This window comes from Cavia porcellus, unplaced genomic scaffold (genome assembly GCF_034190915.1).
Source record: "Cavia porcellus strain 051 isolate PalLab524CR breed Dunkin Hartley unplaced genomic scaffold, mCavPor4.1 scaffold_5, whole genome shotgun sequence".
NCBI classification, from domain to species: domain Eukaryota; kingdom Metazoa; phylum Chordata; class Mammalia; order Rodentia; family Caviidae; genus Cavia; species Cavia porcellus.
Window position 1 is genome coordinate 49,450,001 of NW_026947488.1, and position 16,073 is coordinate 49,466,073.

General features: G+C 41.9%; 1 protein-coding gene across 2 annotated transcripts in view; it reads left to right on the forward strand.

The window, feature by feature from the left end:
* Dnaaf9 (dynein axonemal assembly factor 9) overlaps positions 1-16,073 on the forward strand; it is a 148,049-nt gene that overhangs the window by 62,439 nt on the left and 69,537 nt on the right. Inside the window, exons 10-16 of one of the 2 annotated variants that reach the window (XM_063248769.1) lie at positions 413-548; positions 6,852-6,933; positions 7,967-8,021; positions 11,154-11,241; positions 12,418-12,494; positions 14,969-15,013; positions 15,406-15,451. In XM_063248769.1, coding sequence (XP_063104839.1) covers positions 413-548; positions 6,852-6,933; positions 7,967-8,021; positions 11,154-11,241; positions 12,418-12,494; positions 14,969-15,013; positions 15,406-15,451 — 529 coding nt within the window. The remainder of the gene's footprint in view (positions 1-412; positions 549-6,851; positions 6,934-7,966; positions 8,022-11,153; positions 11,242-12,417; positions 12,495-14,968; positions 15,014-15,405; positions 15,452-16,073) is intronic. The other variant, XM_063248770.1, reaches the window with a different exon arrangement.

Consider the following 16,073-nt stretch of genomic DNA (forward strand, 5'->3'; position numbering starts at 1 on the left):
ATAGCCACAGTCATAATTTAAAACCTATGTTCCTATTAAGATGCAATATTTAAAACTGCATCATGGATAGCAATTTTATGTGACTGATTTCTCAAAAAGGACGGGCTGAAAATACAAACATAGCATGGTTACGGTTGTATGCTCAGAAGAACCAGACACACCTGGCATCCCTTCCCAGTCCACAGGAACTTTAGATAGACTGCTTTGCTCATGCTGCAGGATGTCAATCAGAAAAGCCACGGAATAGGCTGGGGATTTAGCTCAGCAGCATAAGCGCCTGCCTGTTCGATCCCTGGTACCAGTAAAAAAGAAAAAAAAAGAAAAAGAAAAGCCCCGGAACTCACTCAGGTCTGATGAAGTTGCCTTGGTTGGGAGTCTTCTAACTGTGTATTTTTTTGACTTGCTGTTCCAGCCCTAATCGACAGCCATTTGTTCTCTTTGGTAATCACTCCACTCGAGATAACCTGAATGCTGGCAACTTTAACTTCCCTTCTGAAGGTCACCTGGTACGCAGTACTGGTCCTGGTGGGAGCTTTGCCAAACACATGGTGAGTGGCTGGACTGCCTCTTGCTTAATTAGCTTTATTACCAAACTATGGGAAAAGGCCTCTGGGCAAAAGGAACCTTTTTCACTTTTAACACTGAATATGAAGTTGTTTTGGAGTAAAGAGAAATTATTAGAAACTTTTTTAAAGTACTGGATATCATTTGAAAACATACTTAGTTTAGAAGAAAAAGATTTAAACCGTACTTTTACATAATCATTTTAAGCCTAATTTTATTATATCCTGTTACATTTAACCATATAAACCAGGTACGGTGGTACACACCTGTAATCCAAGCTCTCAGGAGGCAGAGGCAGGAGGAACACTGTGAGTTCAAGGCCAGCCTGGGCAACTTAGTGAAACACTTGTCTCAAAAAGAAAAAGAAATAAAGGATACAACTTTCATAATCATTATTCTTTTAGTGCCAAGAGAAAGAGCTTTGCTTTGATTATATTGTCTTTTACATTTTTTTTTCCTTCCTGAGACAGAATTTAATGTAATTCAGGCTGGCCCTTCACTATGGAGGTCAGGCTGGCCTGGAACTCATGGCAGTCTTCCTGCCTCAGTTTCTAGAGTTCTGGACATGCACCATTACACCCCATTATCTTTTATATTCTTTAAAAGAAATATTAGACTTACACATAGGATTCTAATGATCGTAAAAGTCTTGTGTTAATGGAATTTAATGTGATTTCAAAATGTTCCTGGCAATAAGGAAAGCTAGAATGGTAGGTACTACTATTTTTCACTTGGATTTGGAGAAGATAAGACCCAAGTAGGTGTAGCTTAGTTTCTCTGGGCTGAGAACTAGATCTACCTTCAAGCCAGTCCAGGATACTGGGCTCCCAGAGTGCATATACCATCACCACCTTACTGTTCTGAGGATGGAGGGCTCAGATCTCATTTGAGTCACCCAGACACTCTTTAGAGTATATACAATGCTAGGCAGAGCAGCCTTCTCTGTAATCTTACTGGTTAACTGAATATGTTAAAAAAAAAAAAAAAAAAAAAGAGGCAACAATCTGACTCCTCCTTTTAGGAAAACAATAGACACATTTTTCCTATTTCTCTCACTAAGTATGACTAAAAACCCTGCATGTTTCATATAAAACAAACATAAGCAGACTCAAAGACAGTAGTGGAAAGCAGATTGACCAGGACCAAAGAAATATTATGGGGTGAGTTCTCTGGGTTTTCCTTTTCCTTTATATCCAAACTGGTTACTGGAGACTATCCAGAGATACTCAGAGACCCAGTCTCAGAGGGTCTAAGAAAGCTCTTAGACAACTGCTGAATGCAGACCCCACAGAAAACTGCCTTCCACCCTTGCCCTGCCCATGGGATGTGTTGTAGTCAGGGATTATGCGGAGAACAAGTAGAATCAGGACATAGATTTTATAATATTTTTATAATGGTCACCAGGAATTAACACAAGAAAATGCAGGAAATCTATCCATAACACAAAAGACATAGAATATTTGGTCAAGGGTCTAAATCCTACAGCAGTGTCCTACATGAGTCCAGATAAAAACCCAAAGCTCAAGACAGTGCCTCCCACGAGTCCAACTGGAGGTCCAGAGCCCACCAGAACTCACACCAGTCTCTTTTATGGATCCATACTAGGAAGGCCCAAAGGTCAGCAGTAAAAGCCAGAAAGTCCATGCCAGCAGGGTGAAGGAGCTGCGCTGGTGGGATGAGGGTTCTATGCTAGAGCCAAGAAGTCCCACTCACAACAAAGACCAGAGCTGTCCTGAAAGACACCACAGCTATCCTCAGCGACATGGAGGCCCTGAGCTTCTCCTATGACAAGCACAGTCGGGTACATGCCAAGAAGCTAGCGTGACAAGTTCTTCCTGGAGACCAAGTGGCACACATCATCCTCTCCGGAGCCAGGAAGCAATGCTCGATGTGAGGACCAAAGCTTCTCCAGGAGAACCAGTGGCTCAAACAGCAGCTCATGGGAGAACCCACAATGCCTTCATGCAACAACACATTAACACCTCAACAACCTCCTTCTCCTTCCCCACCTATTTATGCTGGCAACTTTCCTCAGGTGGAGCATCTTCGCTTAGTGCCATGCTGATGAAATCCAGCTGGCGTTAAGTTGACCACCAGTTCTTAATCCATAACAGAATGAGTGAAGAGCCTAGACCTCTGCCCTCTCCAGACTGGAACTGGTACCCTTCCCTCACTCTCCTCAGGATGATGTCAGAGGAGACAGAGTGGGAAGCCTGGCAGTCATCCCACCTATAGTAACAAGGGACCTCTCCTTGGGCACTGCGTCACAGAAGGTCTGAAGCACCAGTAAGCAGTAACAGGCCACCTCTAACTTAGTGAGCCTTACCTGAGAATAAAAAAAGGCTGGTACTTAGCTCAGCACAAAAGCCCTGGTTCCAGTTCTCAGAACTGCAAAAACAAAACAAGACCTGCTCCTTACTCATAGCAATTGTCACTCTCCTGAGCCAGTAGGGTACCAGCTAAGGCATTCTGGGGATCTGAACTCCCTCCCCCATACACGCACACAACAGCAGCTTGGTGAGAACCTGGGCTTCACTCCTGCCTGGCAGTGATGAGTGGCAGGTCCTCCTGTGCACCCACTGAAGCAGTGTCAGAGAAGTCTTCATAGGAGACTTTGTTTCAGATCTGACATATAAAGGGCTTAGAAATTGTCCCTGTATTTTAAAAAGGGTGAATAAACTGAAAATCAGTGCCCTTTCTTGGAGGAGTCTCAAGACCAAGTGCCACCCTGAAGTGTGGAGAGGTAGATTCTGAGGGTCCGAGCCAGCATCTGCTTGCAGAAGCATAAGCCACTACAGCTAACACTGCTGGTAATACTCAAGCATTGACTGTGATGAAATCCTTTGGGCTGAATGTGGACTGCTGCAGTGAGAGGCTCCTATGGCACACAGGAGAATCTCTACTCATGGATTTTGGTTCTGGTGGGGGAAGAGTACATGTTTTGAAATATGACAGAGACAATAGCAAAGTCCTCAGTAGCAAAGATCTACTGTCTAGGACAAGTTTACCCAAGCTATATTCCATTTGAGAGAAGGGCATTTCCCAGAATCTGTTGCACTCTCGCCCTCCTTCCCTCAGCTAGAAGGGGAAAAAAAGAAAGCTAAGAAACTCTTGGGAAGGTCATAGCCCAGAAACACAATCTACTTGTAGACTAACATTTAGTCACACAATGATAGGGCCCTTTCCCTCCTTGCTCACCTTAGCACCACCCCAACAGGCCCACAGTATGACAGGTAATTACTGCTTCAGCAGTAATTACATATAGTGATGTAAAGAAGTCTTACATAGTGAGACCTTATCTGGAAGACAAAAGAAAAAAGAGAAGAAGGGGAAAATATAGCTGTCAGAACCAGACTCAAATAGTATTCATATTTTGTAATTTTTCAGACAGATTATTTACTTACATTCTTGTTTGGGGGAGCAGGGCCTCAAACCTAGGGCTTTATTAAATAGTCTAGGTAAGTGCTCTACCTCTGAGTTGTAGTCTTAGCCGTAGACAGAATATTTAAAATAACAAATGTTTAGCTAGGTGTGGTGGTCCACCCCTGTAATCCCAGCACTTGGCAGGTTGAGGCAGGGGGATTACCATGAGTTCAGGGCCAGCCCTGACTCAGAAAAAACTAAATATAAGTAGATAAAATATTTCTTGTGTCCAATAGGGATAAGGGTCTTTGAGTAAAGGGTCAGGAGTCCTCTGTAGTGATTCTCCGCCTTTCTTTGAGTACTTGCCCTTGCTGCAGCAAAAAAAATGAAGCGAGGCTCTTAGCAGCAAATGAGAGAATCAAGACTAATATGGTACAGAGCAAAAGCTTATTTAGAGAAGGCAGAAGAACCATCTTAGCAGCAAAGTGATGCTGCAGATGGGGGCATCCAGCTCCTGCTCAAATGCCAGGTCATACAAGGTGTGTCTGTATTTAATGGGGCAAACTGTTCTGTTGCTTGGGGTGGCTAGACCAGGCAGGACCTTAACTTTTGTTTCTGGCAAGGGGACAAAGTCATTTGGGAATTTCTTAAGCAAGAGTAACATTTTCATAAGGATATAGCAGGGTACATTTTTCTTCAACTACACGGTACATGATAAGCACTATTTAATGATATGACAGCCATCAGCCATAGATAAGTATTTGCCCTGGGTTTTTTATGTCCGTCCATGATGCCCCTACATAATTATGTTTATTATGTTAAGGAATCTAATGAAAAAAATAAGCAACATGTAGAAGTAAGTGAATAATGTAAGGAGCCTGTTTTTTTAAAAAGTCTTTTTGTTTTGGTTATTTTTGTTTTGTTTTTTGAGACAGGATCCACTGTGTCGTTCAGTCTGGCTCTGAACTCACTATACAGACTAGCTTCAAACTAGCAAGAGTCCTCCTACCGTGGCCTCTGGAGTGCTGAGATTTACCAGTCATGCGCCACCACACTTGGTCTAAAAAAGCTTTAGTAAGGGAAAATTTGGAAATTCAAAGAGCATATTTTACTTGAGGAAATATTCCAAAACAATAAAATATATTAACCAGTAATTAAGAATAGAGCCAGGTTTAGAGTAGAGGCCGCACAGCTGTGATCCCAGCACTCAGGAAGCTGAAGCAGAAGGATTGCTGCTAGTTTGAGGCCAACATACTAAGTTCTTGGCTACATAGTAAGTACAGGGCCAGCCTGAACTACATAGCAGGATCCTATCTAAAAAAAAAAATTAGAACTATGTACTCAAGTTTTCATACTTATGGCAATATTGATGTATGTTTACTATAATGAATTATAATTAGAATAAGTTCTTATTTCATATCTGTAATATTACAGAAAATGCTCTGTATTCTGGTATGGCTTCCTTAAATTGAGTAAAATAGAGGGGAATGAATATTTGTGAAAATTCAGCTATTGTTTATATATCGTATTAATTTTCATTCTTTCAGTTCTCACGTCAGCATTTTTGTATTTTATAACTACTGTACTAGGAACCCTTAGGCGATACAACCATTTCCATCTCTGTATAAAATGAATTTGTCACTACCTCGCAATTCTGTCTGTCATATTGCAACCACGAGCAGAAAACACCAAAATACCAACCAGGATTTGGAGGCAGATTTATTTATGTCAACAGGCACTGATGGGAGTTACTCCCAGAATATCAGGCCCCCCGTCTGGTGATCTAGGACTTCTATATAATGCACTAGCAGGAGGTGCAGAGGAGGTACAAAGGTGAGACAGAATAATTGGCAGTTCTTCTGATTAGCTAGCAGGGTGACATCATTGGTTATAAGTGAAGATTAATGATCATCAGTTTGGGGGCTTGGGATTTAGCTCAGCGGCATAAGCACCTGCCTTGCAAGCAGGCAGTCATGAGTTCGATCCCCGGTACTGATAAAAAGGAAAAAGACAAAAAATAAATAAATAAATGATCATCAGGTTGGAGCTGGGGATTTAACTCAGCACTAAAGCATTTGCCTGGTAAGCGTGAGGCCATGAGTTCAATCCCTGGTACCAGAAGGGAAAAAAACTTTGTATAAATGACTATCAGTTTATAAAGTTTGGTACAATGGTACAAACTGGCATCCTGTATGTTTGCTTAAACTCCTGTGGTTACAGGAGTCAAGAAAGTAATTACAAAACCCTGAAGCAGTTACAGAGTTAGGTAGTTTCAAAAGAACAAAGGTTTAAAAAGAACAGTTTCTGGGGCTGGGGATTTAGCTCAGGGGCATAAGCGCCTGCCTTACAAGCAGGCAGTCCTGAGTTCGATCCCCGGTACCGATAAAAATGAAAAAGACAAAAAAAAAAAGAACAGTTTCTCTTGTACAGTTTTTCCCTTTCAGTATGGGTGATGGTTTTTACTATGAAATCTTTGGGCTGAATATTAATGGGGGTCAAAACTCAAACATTGTCTCTTTTCTTTCTAAGTTATGCTTTCCTTTGAGTCATTAGTGTCCTGGGCTCACTGAGTCTCAACAACAACTGTACAGCCATTGTATGCAAATAAAACCAAATACACATATAAAAGATACCTTTGGAAATATGTACATTTAGAAAAAAATTAGATGAATGTGGTGGTATACAGCTGTAATCCCAGCATTTAGGAAGCTGAGACAGGATTGCTGTGAGTTAGAGGCCAACCCGGACTCTGTCTCCGAAAAAAAGAAAACAAAAAATTAAAGGTGACCTTGTACATCTTTAAAAAATAACAGATCAGTTTTGGTAAAATACAATTTATTTCCACTAACTGTGTGCTTTTTGTTTCTCTAGCAATATACTCTGCCTGAGTCTCTGTCCCTTTTTCATTTTTTTCTGACATCCAGGTAGCACAATGTATCTCACCAAAGGGACCTCTTGCATGTTCAAGAACATACTTTTTTGGAGCTACTCATGTTCCTTACTTAGGTAAGTCTCTATAAATTGTCATCTCATTAATTGTCATGTCATCATAATGAATTGCTTCTGCCATGTAATTTTATTAACATGAAACTTAACTACTTTGCTCAGAAGCTCTTGATAACAATTTGCAGCAAGAGTTGATATGTCTTAGCATATTACTCACAAAATGTATTTCTGGAGAAAACCTAGTTAAGCCTGTGGTTTAGAGGTCTGTCCAAGTGTAGGGTCCTGTGCTTGTGGTCACAGGAAAGGGTGAAATAAAAAGACTTCATTTGATATAGCAGGAGGACTTGGCTTGGTGCCTGCCTGTCTTGTGAAGAACATAAGAAAAGCTGTAACAGGATACCTGTTAGGAACTTGCTGTGGCACCATCTAGGAAGGGAAGGCTAACAGGGCTTCCAAAGAGACGTGGAAGAAACTTCTAGAATAAATGTGGATCTCAGCATTGGCAGAGTGGGCTACAGCATAAGCAGAGTTTTCTCTTTTGTGTTGTTACATAAGCTAGGAAACTCAGGAAAGAGTATGACATGGGTCAAATAATTAAGGAAATAAAGAAGCAGAATTGAGCTTGTTTTCTGATACCTCAAAGTTTAAAAAATTAAAAATAAAAAGAAGAAATATTCCAGAGCCTGATTCTGCACATCTTCTTTGTTGCTTAGTGGTGATGCTGAATCGGACATCTCAGAAGTGAAAGTCCAGGAGGTTACTGAAAGGAGTCAGGTTCCCCTGTTACTTGTGCTTGTACTGTACTTAACTTTTTAAAAAGTGGTGTTCTTGAATTAAATTAAACTCTTCTAGCTGCTTCACAAAGTGCTTGCATATCCTGTGCTATTATCACATTCGTTTTGTTTTGTTTTGTTTTGTTTTTTGTGGGGTTTTTTGTTTTGTTTTGAGACAGGGTCTTGCTAAGTAGTGCAGGCTAGCCTTGAACTTGAAGCAATGCTCCTGCCTCAGCTTACCAAGTGCCCGGACTACAGGCATGTGCCATCACACATGGCAGTACTCTCATCACATTCTTAATACATGTACTTTATCATAGGTGGTGATGATAAGCTGTCTAAGAATGATAAGCTGCCCAAGAAAACTGAACAAATGTAAGTCTTTGTATTTAATTTTTCTGGCTTTAAGTTGAGCCTCTTATTTGTGACTGTCCTATTTCCTGTTGAGATCAGCAGTAATTTCTGGTTATGAGGTAAACCACTCTAGTTTCCCAAGAGGATCCCACCAGCTTGCTATCTGCTCCTCTTTCTCAAATTCAAGAATCTTCCTATCTATACATCCCTGCATTATGTGACAAAGCTACCCTTCATATGTTTTCTACATAGTGCTTTTTTTATTGTGGGTGTCTCTTAAAATAAAGCATTCTGAAATCTGCTGGGAAAATCTCTGAAACCCCATGTGACCTGAGGAGTGTTTTCTCTGGACTCAACATTCAAGCTTGTGGAATAGAGCTGCGATCTGTAGTCTTAGAAAGGTTTTACCTTATCCATGCAGGAAACAGAGTCAGGAAATAAATTCATTAATGCTGAAATGGCTAAATTCCAGAAAGTATCCTTTCCCAGAAATATGGTCTTAGTAAAGTTCTGTTATCACCTAATTAGACACCCCCATATAACCTGGTGAAATCTAGACTAGTGCTTCCCAGAGGCTACTACAGACCGACCAGAGATGAGCTAAGGATACCTTCAATATGAAGGTTCCCCTGACCCAATCCCAAAACAGCTGAATCAGCATTTCTAAGACAGTGCCCACAAAACTGTACTGGGGAAAATGTAATGCAAGGACTACCATAATCATAGTACTACAGAAAATACAGAAGTAGAGAAAGGAAAATAATAATTCTTCCTCTCTGAATTAGTACCTAGTGCACAGTATATCTTTCTGGGCTTTAAAAATACTGTGTGAGCCAGGCATGGTACTGCATGCCTATCCCAGCACTTAGGAAGCTGAAGCAAGAGGAGTGCCATGAGTTCAAGGCAGCCTAAACTGCATAGCAAAACCCTGCCTCAAAAACACAACAACAAAAAAAATTATGGTAAAAGTTTTTTTTAAGGATTTATGTAACTAATCATAATGTGTAGATAGTTCTTTCTCTCTTTTTTTGTAGGTTTCCTTCACTTAGCAGCAACTAAACTATTTTCTCATATATCGTTGGGTATAGTCTTGCTTCGTGCATGCTTGCACTTCCATGCCAGCCAAGCTTAACCATTTGCCCATGAACCTCTTTCGAGATCTCTGGGAATTTTGCCTAAACCAAATGCCCTGCACTTGGAACTGGTATTAAGGAATACCTGCACCCATGTCAGGAGATTTTTCCAAATCACAGAGCCAGTACAACTTGGGCCTCATGGAGTGCTACTGACAGAAGCACCATCAAGGCCACTTTGTGGATCAGTAACCAAGTACTGGCTATGTATTGACTCCAATGTAAGGCTCTAAATAGAAGTCAGGGCAGGGGTGTTATTCATCAGTGTCCCTTCTGCAGCCCTTTCTGCCATGTGTACCATCTACTTCCGTCTGCCCAGCAGTCTTCAGGATATGTTAATCCAGGAAGCTATCATTTTGTTATGTGAATTCTGTCACTTTTTCTTTAGTCATCTGTCGCACCTACAAAATTAAAGTGTGGCACAGGAGCCCGAGAGGAATTGAAGTTTCTGACAGTGTGATACGGCACAGTGGAAGGGTACCAGACTGAGAGTAGACCTGAGTTTCAGTCTGCCTGGAATTTCTGTGGCTCTCAACAGCTTATTCCATCCCTAGACCCCTGCTGCTGTTCTGTGGTTCTCAACAGCTTATTCCATCCCCAGATCCCTGCTGCTGTTTCTGTAAGATGAGAGGATTAGATCAGATCATTTCTGTGTTTCTGCCCACTTTCAAACTACTAGTACCTTCTGGAGTCTTATGGACTTAAAAATAGATTCTTTATGAGACCTTTTCAGTTCCTTGCCAGATGTCCCTTGCTTGTCAGGGCCTCAAAGATGAGCCTTCTTTAGAATCTAGGTCTTCTACTAAAATAGTGATTCTCAACTAAGGACAAATCTGCCACCTCGTCCCCACCTTCCCCAGCCCTGCGCATAGCTGACAAGTGGGTTGTCACAAGTGGGAAGTGCTGCTGGTGTCTAGTGAATAGAGGTGAGGGATGCTGTTAAAGGATTCCCCTACAAAGCACATGGCAGTGCTTCACTGCCCCCACAGTAGACCCCACAGTAGACCCCACAGTGAAGAATGATCCAGCCCCAAACACCAGAGGTGGGAAGACCTTCCATAAAAGGGAACCACACTTAGATTTTTTTAGAGACCTTCATGGCAGTTGCTGTCCAGCATAGAATCTTTTTGAAATGACTCTGGGAGGTGAATCATCATAGAAAGAGCAATATTCTGGAGAAAGATAAGCAGTCCCTCAGAAGCATGCTCTGTTCTCTAGATGTGGCCAGCCACTTGGAGAGCAGCCTGCAGCTGTTTCATCTGAATTTCAGTGAACCCAGCCTCTTCTCAAGTCAGGCAGTCTTTCCTGTCCTCTGAAGTTCCACTACCAGCTAGCATTTAGCAGGTCTGGTGAGACACCGTGAAATCGTGGCATGGCTGGGCCCTGGAAAAACTGCAAATCTCTGTCAATACACTGAAGGAGTCTTAGTCCATAGGTTGCTGCTCCTGCATGTAGAGGAATCAGGGAGCCTGCTAGTTATATTCTGGTGACAATAAATAGGATCAGTCTTTTGAACAGAATTCAGAGAAGCTGACTTTTTAAAAGATGGTTTAATAGAGCAAAGCATAAATCAAACAACCATATGACTTTTAAAAGATTTAGACTTGGGTGCTGGGGATTTAGCTCAGTGGCATAAGCGCCTGCCTTGTAAGCAGGCAGTCCTGAGTTCGATCCCCGGTACCGATAAAAAGGAAAAAGACAAAAAACAAAAGATTTAGACTTGTTTTTTCAATGAGTTTCATTTTGGACTTTTCTTATTCTGTTAAAAAACAAAACAGCCAGCCATGATGGTGAACACTTGTAATCCCAGGTCTCAAGAAGCTGAAAGAAGATCCCTGCAAGTTCAGGACTAGCCTGGACTATGTAATGAGTTCAAGACCTGCCTGAACTACATAGCAAAACTATGTCTCAAAAATAAACAAACAAAACATCAGCTCCTTGAAGACTTTCATTATGTGCATGAAGCTTTTGACCAAACCTTATGATACGATAGTTAACCCATTATTTTTTGTTTTTGAAGTAGGCTGTTGTCCCAGATATATGCTGCTGTTATTGAGGCTGTTTTGACTGGCATTGCATGTTATGCTAAAACTTCCAGTCTAACAAAGGTAATTTAAATACCATGTTTCTTTCTGTCTTTCTCTTTCTCTCTCCGTAGTCATTATTTTAATATAAAGCACCCTATCTATTAGTTTATTCTTTAGACCCCTTGCAGTACTCACTCTTTATGTGCTCAGGCCTCTGTGGCACCAGGCAAGAGGTGCTTGTAAAGGGCTGAGCTTCTGCTGCCTGCGACCATACTAATTGATATTTCCTTGTGGACATCAGTTTTGTTTTTTGGAAAGTTATTCTGTACTACATTCTTTTGTTAATAGTTTAAACAAAACACTATCAGATGTAAATGAAAAATATAGATCATTCCACTGTGAATTGTAATAGTTAAGTGAGTTTTGAGCTACATAGTTTGGTTTCCTATAATGCAGTATTTTAAAAATCAGCTATGGACTAGGAAGTCTGCCTTGCCTTTCCTAGACAAGCGGTATGTTTTCACTCTCTGACCATTTTCTTCCTTGCTGTTTTGCGGTTAACCTGCCCTGCTGAGTTGGATTCCTAAATCTGACCCAGTAAGGAGATGAGAAGAGTCAGCTTGATGCCTCCCTATGCCAATAGGACCTTTCCTGAAGGAAGCCAGTTGACATTGGAAAGGTTGTGTATGATGTAGATAGCTGAGAGATCGTAGCCTTAGTCACCAGCTCCTTGCCATCTCCTTCCTCACTCCACTGGAATCCTGGCCTTGATGTGGTACTTCTCAGCCCTTTAACTGCTACCACAGCTGTAGGCCTGTGCATAGCCATGGGACCACTTTCACTATTAGTTCTCACCTCTTTGATTTCTAACTGATCTTCTGTAACTCTAGCTATTGAATATTCTGTGCATCTGGCAGAAATTGAAGGCAGAGGTCCCTCCTCTAGAGCCAGGGGAGAAGGGGAGAAAAAAGCACTTTTCTAGACATTACATGCCATTGGCATCACTCCAGCTGCTTACATCTTTGGCAGCTCAGGTGCCAGTGCCCACCTGCCTGAGTGCAGGTTTTTCCTATGAACTCAACCTGAAGAAAGCAGCACCTGTTTCCCTTAACATGACGCTTTCACTTTAATCTCTTGATGTATGCAAAATAGTCACTTAGAGGGAATGCACTGTTAGTCGGGCCATTCCTATCAATAATGTGGGCACTTTTTGCTGCCTTCATGCTAACTGTCCCTGTTTTGTTACTGATTTTACAGGCAAAGGAGATAGCAGAGCAGACTCTGGGATCTGGATTAGATTTCTTTGAGTTGGTTCAGTTTAAGACAGCACTACGGTAAGCAATGGCTGGAGTTTTAGGGGGTTTTTTTTTTGTTGTTGTTTTAGGAGTTTTTTTGGTGCTGGGGATTGAATTCACAACTGCACACTTGCAAGGCAGGCACTTTTGCTGCTGAGCTAAATCCCCAACAATGGCTGTTCTTTTGATAAAGAATTTTTTTGTTTGCTTTTTTAAGAACTTTGTCCCTTATAATTATGTTCCATCTGCTCTTTGAGAAATGTTCTGATAAAATAATGGAATGTATGAAGAATTATTCACAATTAGGCCTTTGTTTGAGAAGCAAAGGAGTCCAAGATAAGAACTATAAGAGAAAGAGTCACTCATATGTTCTGAAGCTAGAATGTGATGCAAATTGGTAACTGAACCATGGACAACCTGACAGGCCTGGTTCTAAGATTAGAAGGATGACTTGGGGAACCTGGGAGGTGGGTTTCTTGGAGAAAGGGAGCCTAGACAGGAGAAGATAATCACTGCTTAGAAGAGACTTGTAATGGACCTCATCCACCTGTCAGGTGACAGAATCTAGATGGCTGGGAATCTGACTTCTTGCAGTCTTCTGTCATGCTCCTAGCATATCCCAGTGCATCTCTCTGTGGTCTTTGTCTGCAGCTGCATTTTCATGCCCACCAAGACCCCTGTCCCACAGGGCCATTTTTTGTATACTTTTATGCAAAGGGTACAACTTTACTTAGGAATATTTCTGGTTTATCTTCCGTGGTGCCTCCAGTCCACGCTCCCCATTCTCTACTCTGGGTAGTGAAAAGGAGCATATGATAGTAAGTCAGTCAGATGACCTAACAGGAAGAAGTGTATGCTGTTACTGCAGCTCCAGGAGTAGAGTCAGAACTCCAGTGTAGGGCGCTCTTCTTGTTTTGGGTCTCTATTCTCCTGTGTCTTCTGAATTTTATTGTGTTCTGGCCATGAAAGGGAATGCATAGAGAAAGCCTGATCTTGTAGGCCTTGTGCTACCTTTCATTTTTCTTTTCTTTCTTTCTTTTTTTTTTTTTGTTTTAAAGTACTGCAGATTGAATGCAGGGGCACTCTACCATGGAACTACATCCCCAGCCCTTTTTATTTTTTATTTTCAGACAGGGTTTTCCTAAATTGCCCAGACAGGATTTACACTTTTTACACATTTTTTTTTTTTTTTTTTTTTGGTACCAGGAATCAAACACACAACCTCGTGCTTGCTAGACAGGCACTTATACCACTGAGCTAAGTCCCCATGGACTTATACTTTTAATCTTCCTACCTCCCTTCTCTCAGTGCTGGGAATATGGGTATGTGCCATCATATCTGGTCATGCACTGTCTTTTCCTGGTGGTGAATTTATTTGAGAGAGATTTTTCCCTTTCCAGCTATGTTACCTTGGGCAAAATAGATAACAATGCAGCTATTTGGGTTTGCTTGTTTGTTTCCCAATACTGTAAATTGTGCTCAGTGCCTGGTACTTACTAGGCAAGCGCTATATTACCTACTATTGTGGTATATCCCCAGCCCTTCTTATTTAATGATTTTTGATACAGTTTTGCTATTTTTGAAACAGTTGCCCAGGTGGATCTTTTTTCCTCAGCCTCCTGAATGGGTGGGATCACAGGTGTGTACCACCATGCCCAACTTACTTCTGTCTTCTGAACTATTCATCTTGCAAAGTCATTAGGCATGTAGACCTTAGCTACTATTGTAGTGAGGTCTTCTCATATCTGACACAGTCATTCTCCTCCTCTTCATCTCAGGCTCTTGGTCAGGTCATTTCTCAATCTCAGAGCCGAGGCCCAAGGTCCTAACTGGAGGGAGACACAAGGGAAAAGCACGAAGCAATGGGAAAAGAGTTTCCCAGGGCCAGTCCTCCACTTAGAGCCCCATCCCCTTCCCTCCATGAGAATTACTTCAGTGAGAATTCAAACTGCATCACAATAGCAGACGTACTCTGAAAGGAGAAGGAGCCATGAATACACACAGGAAGTTAGTGTTGCCATGTTTCTTAAGGCATGAAATTAAGCTTATACAATTTTAAATTTTTGATTATTTCTCAGCACTGAAGTCCTGACTCTTTCTGCAGCTCTATAGTAATTTACTGTGAGTAACAGAGGCATGGCCTCTGCTTGGACACAGAGCAATCCTGGCTGTGTGTCACAAAGGTAGTGAAGAGGAGAGGGTCAAGGCAGTATGTAGATGTGGGCCATAGAGAGTCGCTCCCAGTTTGCAGTAGGCATTCTTTCTGCTCTGGGCAGTCCTAAGAACTAGCACAGAAGCCCTAGTATTGCTACACTTGCTGCTGACATGGGCTTCTAGGACAGATATCTAAAATGCCTAAGGTAAATCTGTAAGACAGGAATGACACACACCTCATTGGTTGGCTTGGAAAGCCCAGAGCAAGCAGACTACAGAATCACGTGTCCGGGAGAATTCCAACCAGGTAATAAGCAATAGCAAACTGACTTCTGTTTTGTTTTGTTTTCGATCTATAGCTCCAAGATGGCTTTTCATATACATGCTGTGAATAATCAGGGAAGGTAAGTGTGTAGTTGTAGGGCCTCCTCCCATGGGGCAAGGTTGGGAGGGTAAAGAGAGTTTTGTAGCTGCTGCTATTTGTCAGTCTTCTCACAATGTCGCCTCAGTCCAAGGCACCATTCTGGACTTGGGTTTGGACTGGCAGTGTTTAGCTGAACCCTTGTATCAGAAGTACCTACTGCCCAAGGCTGAGAGTGAGGACAGGGATGGATGTAATTCACTCCAGGGGTACACATGCTGATTCTACATGCAGCCAAGATATTACTGTTTTAAATCCCTAAAAGAAATTCAAGTTGTGAGTTGTCATTACCAATTTTAAAAACAGAACATTGCACATCTCCATACATGTAAAAATTCTTTAATGTGGCTTTTTCCCATCTCTTTCTTCTTCTAGAATTGTGCCTCTGGACAGTGAAGACAATTTATCTTTTGTAAAAACGGTAAGCAGAGCCTTTATGAGCCAACTGCCTAAGAAATGGGCTATAGAGGGACATCTACAAGGGGAGACATTAGGTTCATGTCCCTAGCATGTTCTCAGAAAACCGGAAACCTGAGGTTTGAAGCCATAGCGTCCCCCACATCCCATCCTCTCGAAGGTCAGGGGACTATTGCTCCTTGTGAGCAACCCAGAGGGCTGAGCCTGTGCACAATGACCACAACAACAGTAAAGGGAACATCATAACTGCCAACCATATTGCCACCACAACACAACTTATGGCTATTCAGTGCCAAGCGGACCTCAAGGATTACCATCATTGGGCAGGGGTGTCTTGCTGCAAAGCATGGATGGCACACAATTCTACATCTGTTTCCTGCAAGGCTTCTTGTACCTGCATCTGGTGATCAGGCTAGGAAACATAACATTCCATATACAAGAGGGCACAAGTGCCACCTTGCACTACAGTCAGCGAATTGAGAGCTGTGCACTTTTGCAAAACCACCTCTCTCATTTGAAATGTCTCATCTATGAGCAACATCAGAGCCTGCTATGTAACAATCAAGGCCTGGGCCATATGTTGAGTAAGGGCTTCAGCTTGCATGGCTAAGCCTGTGGTTCCTGCC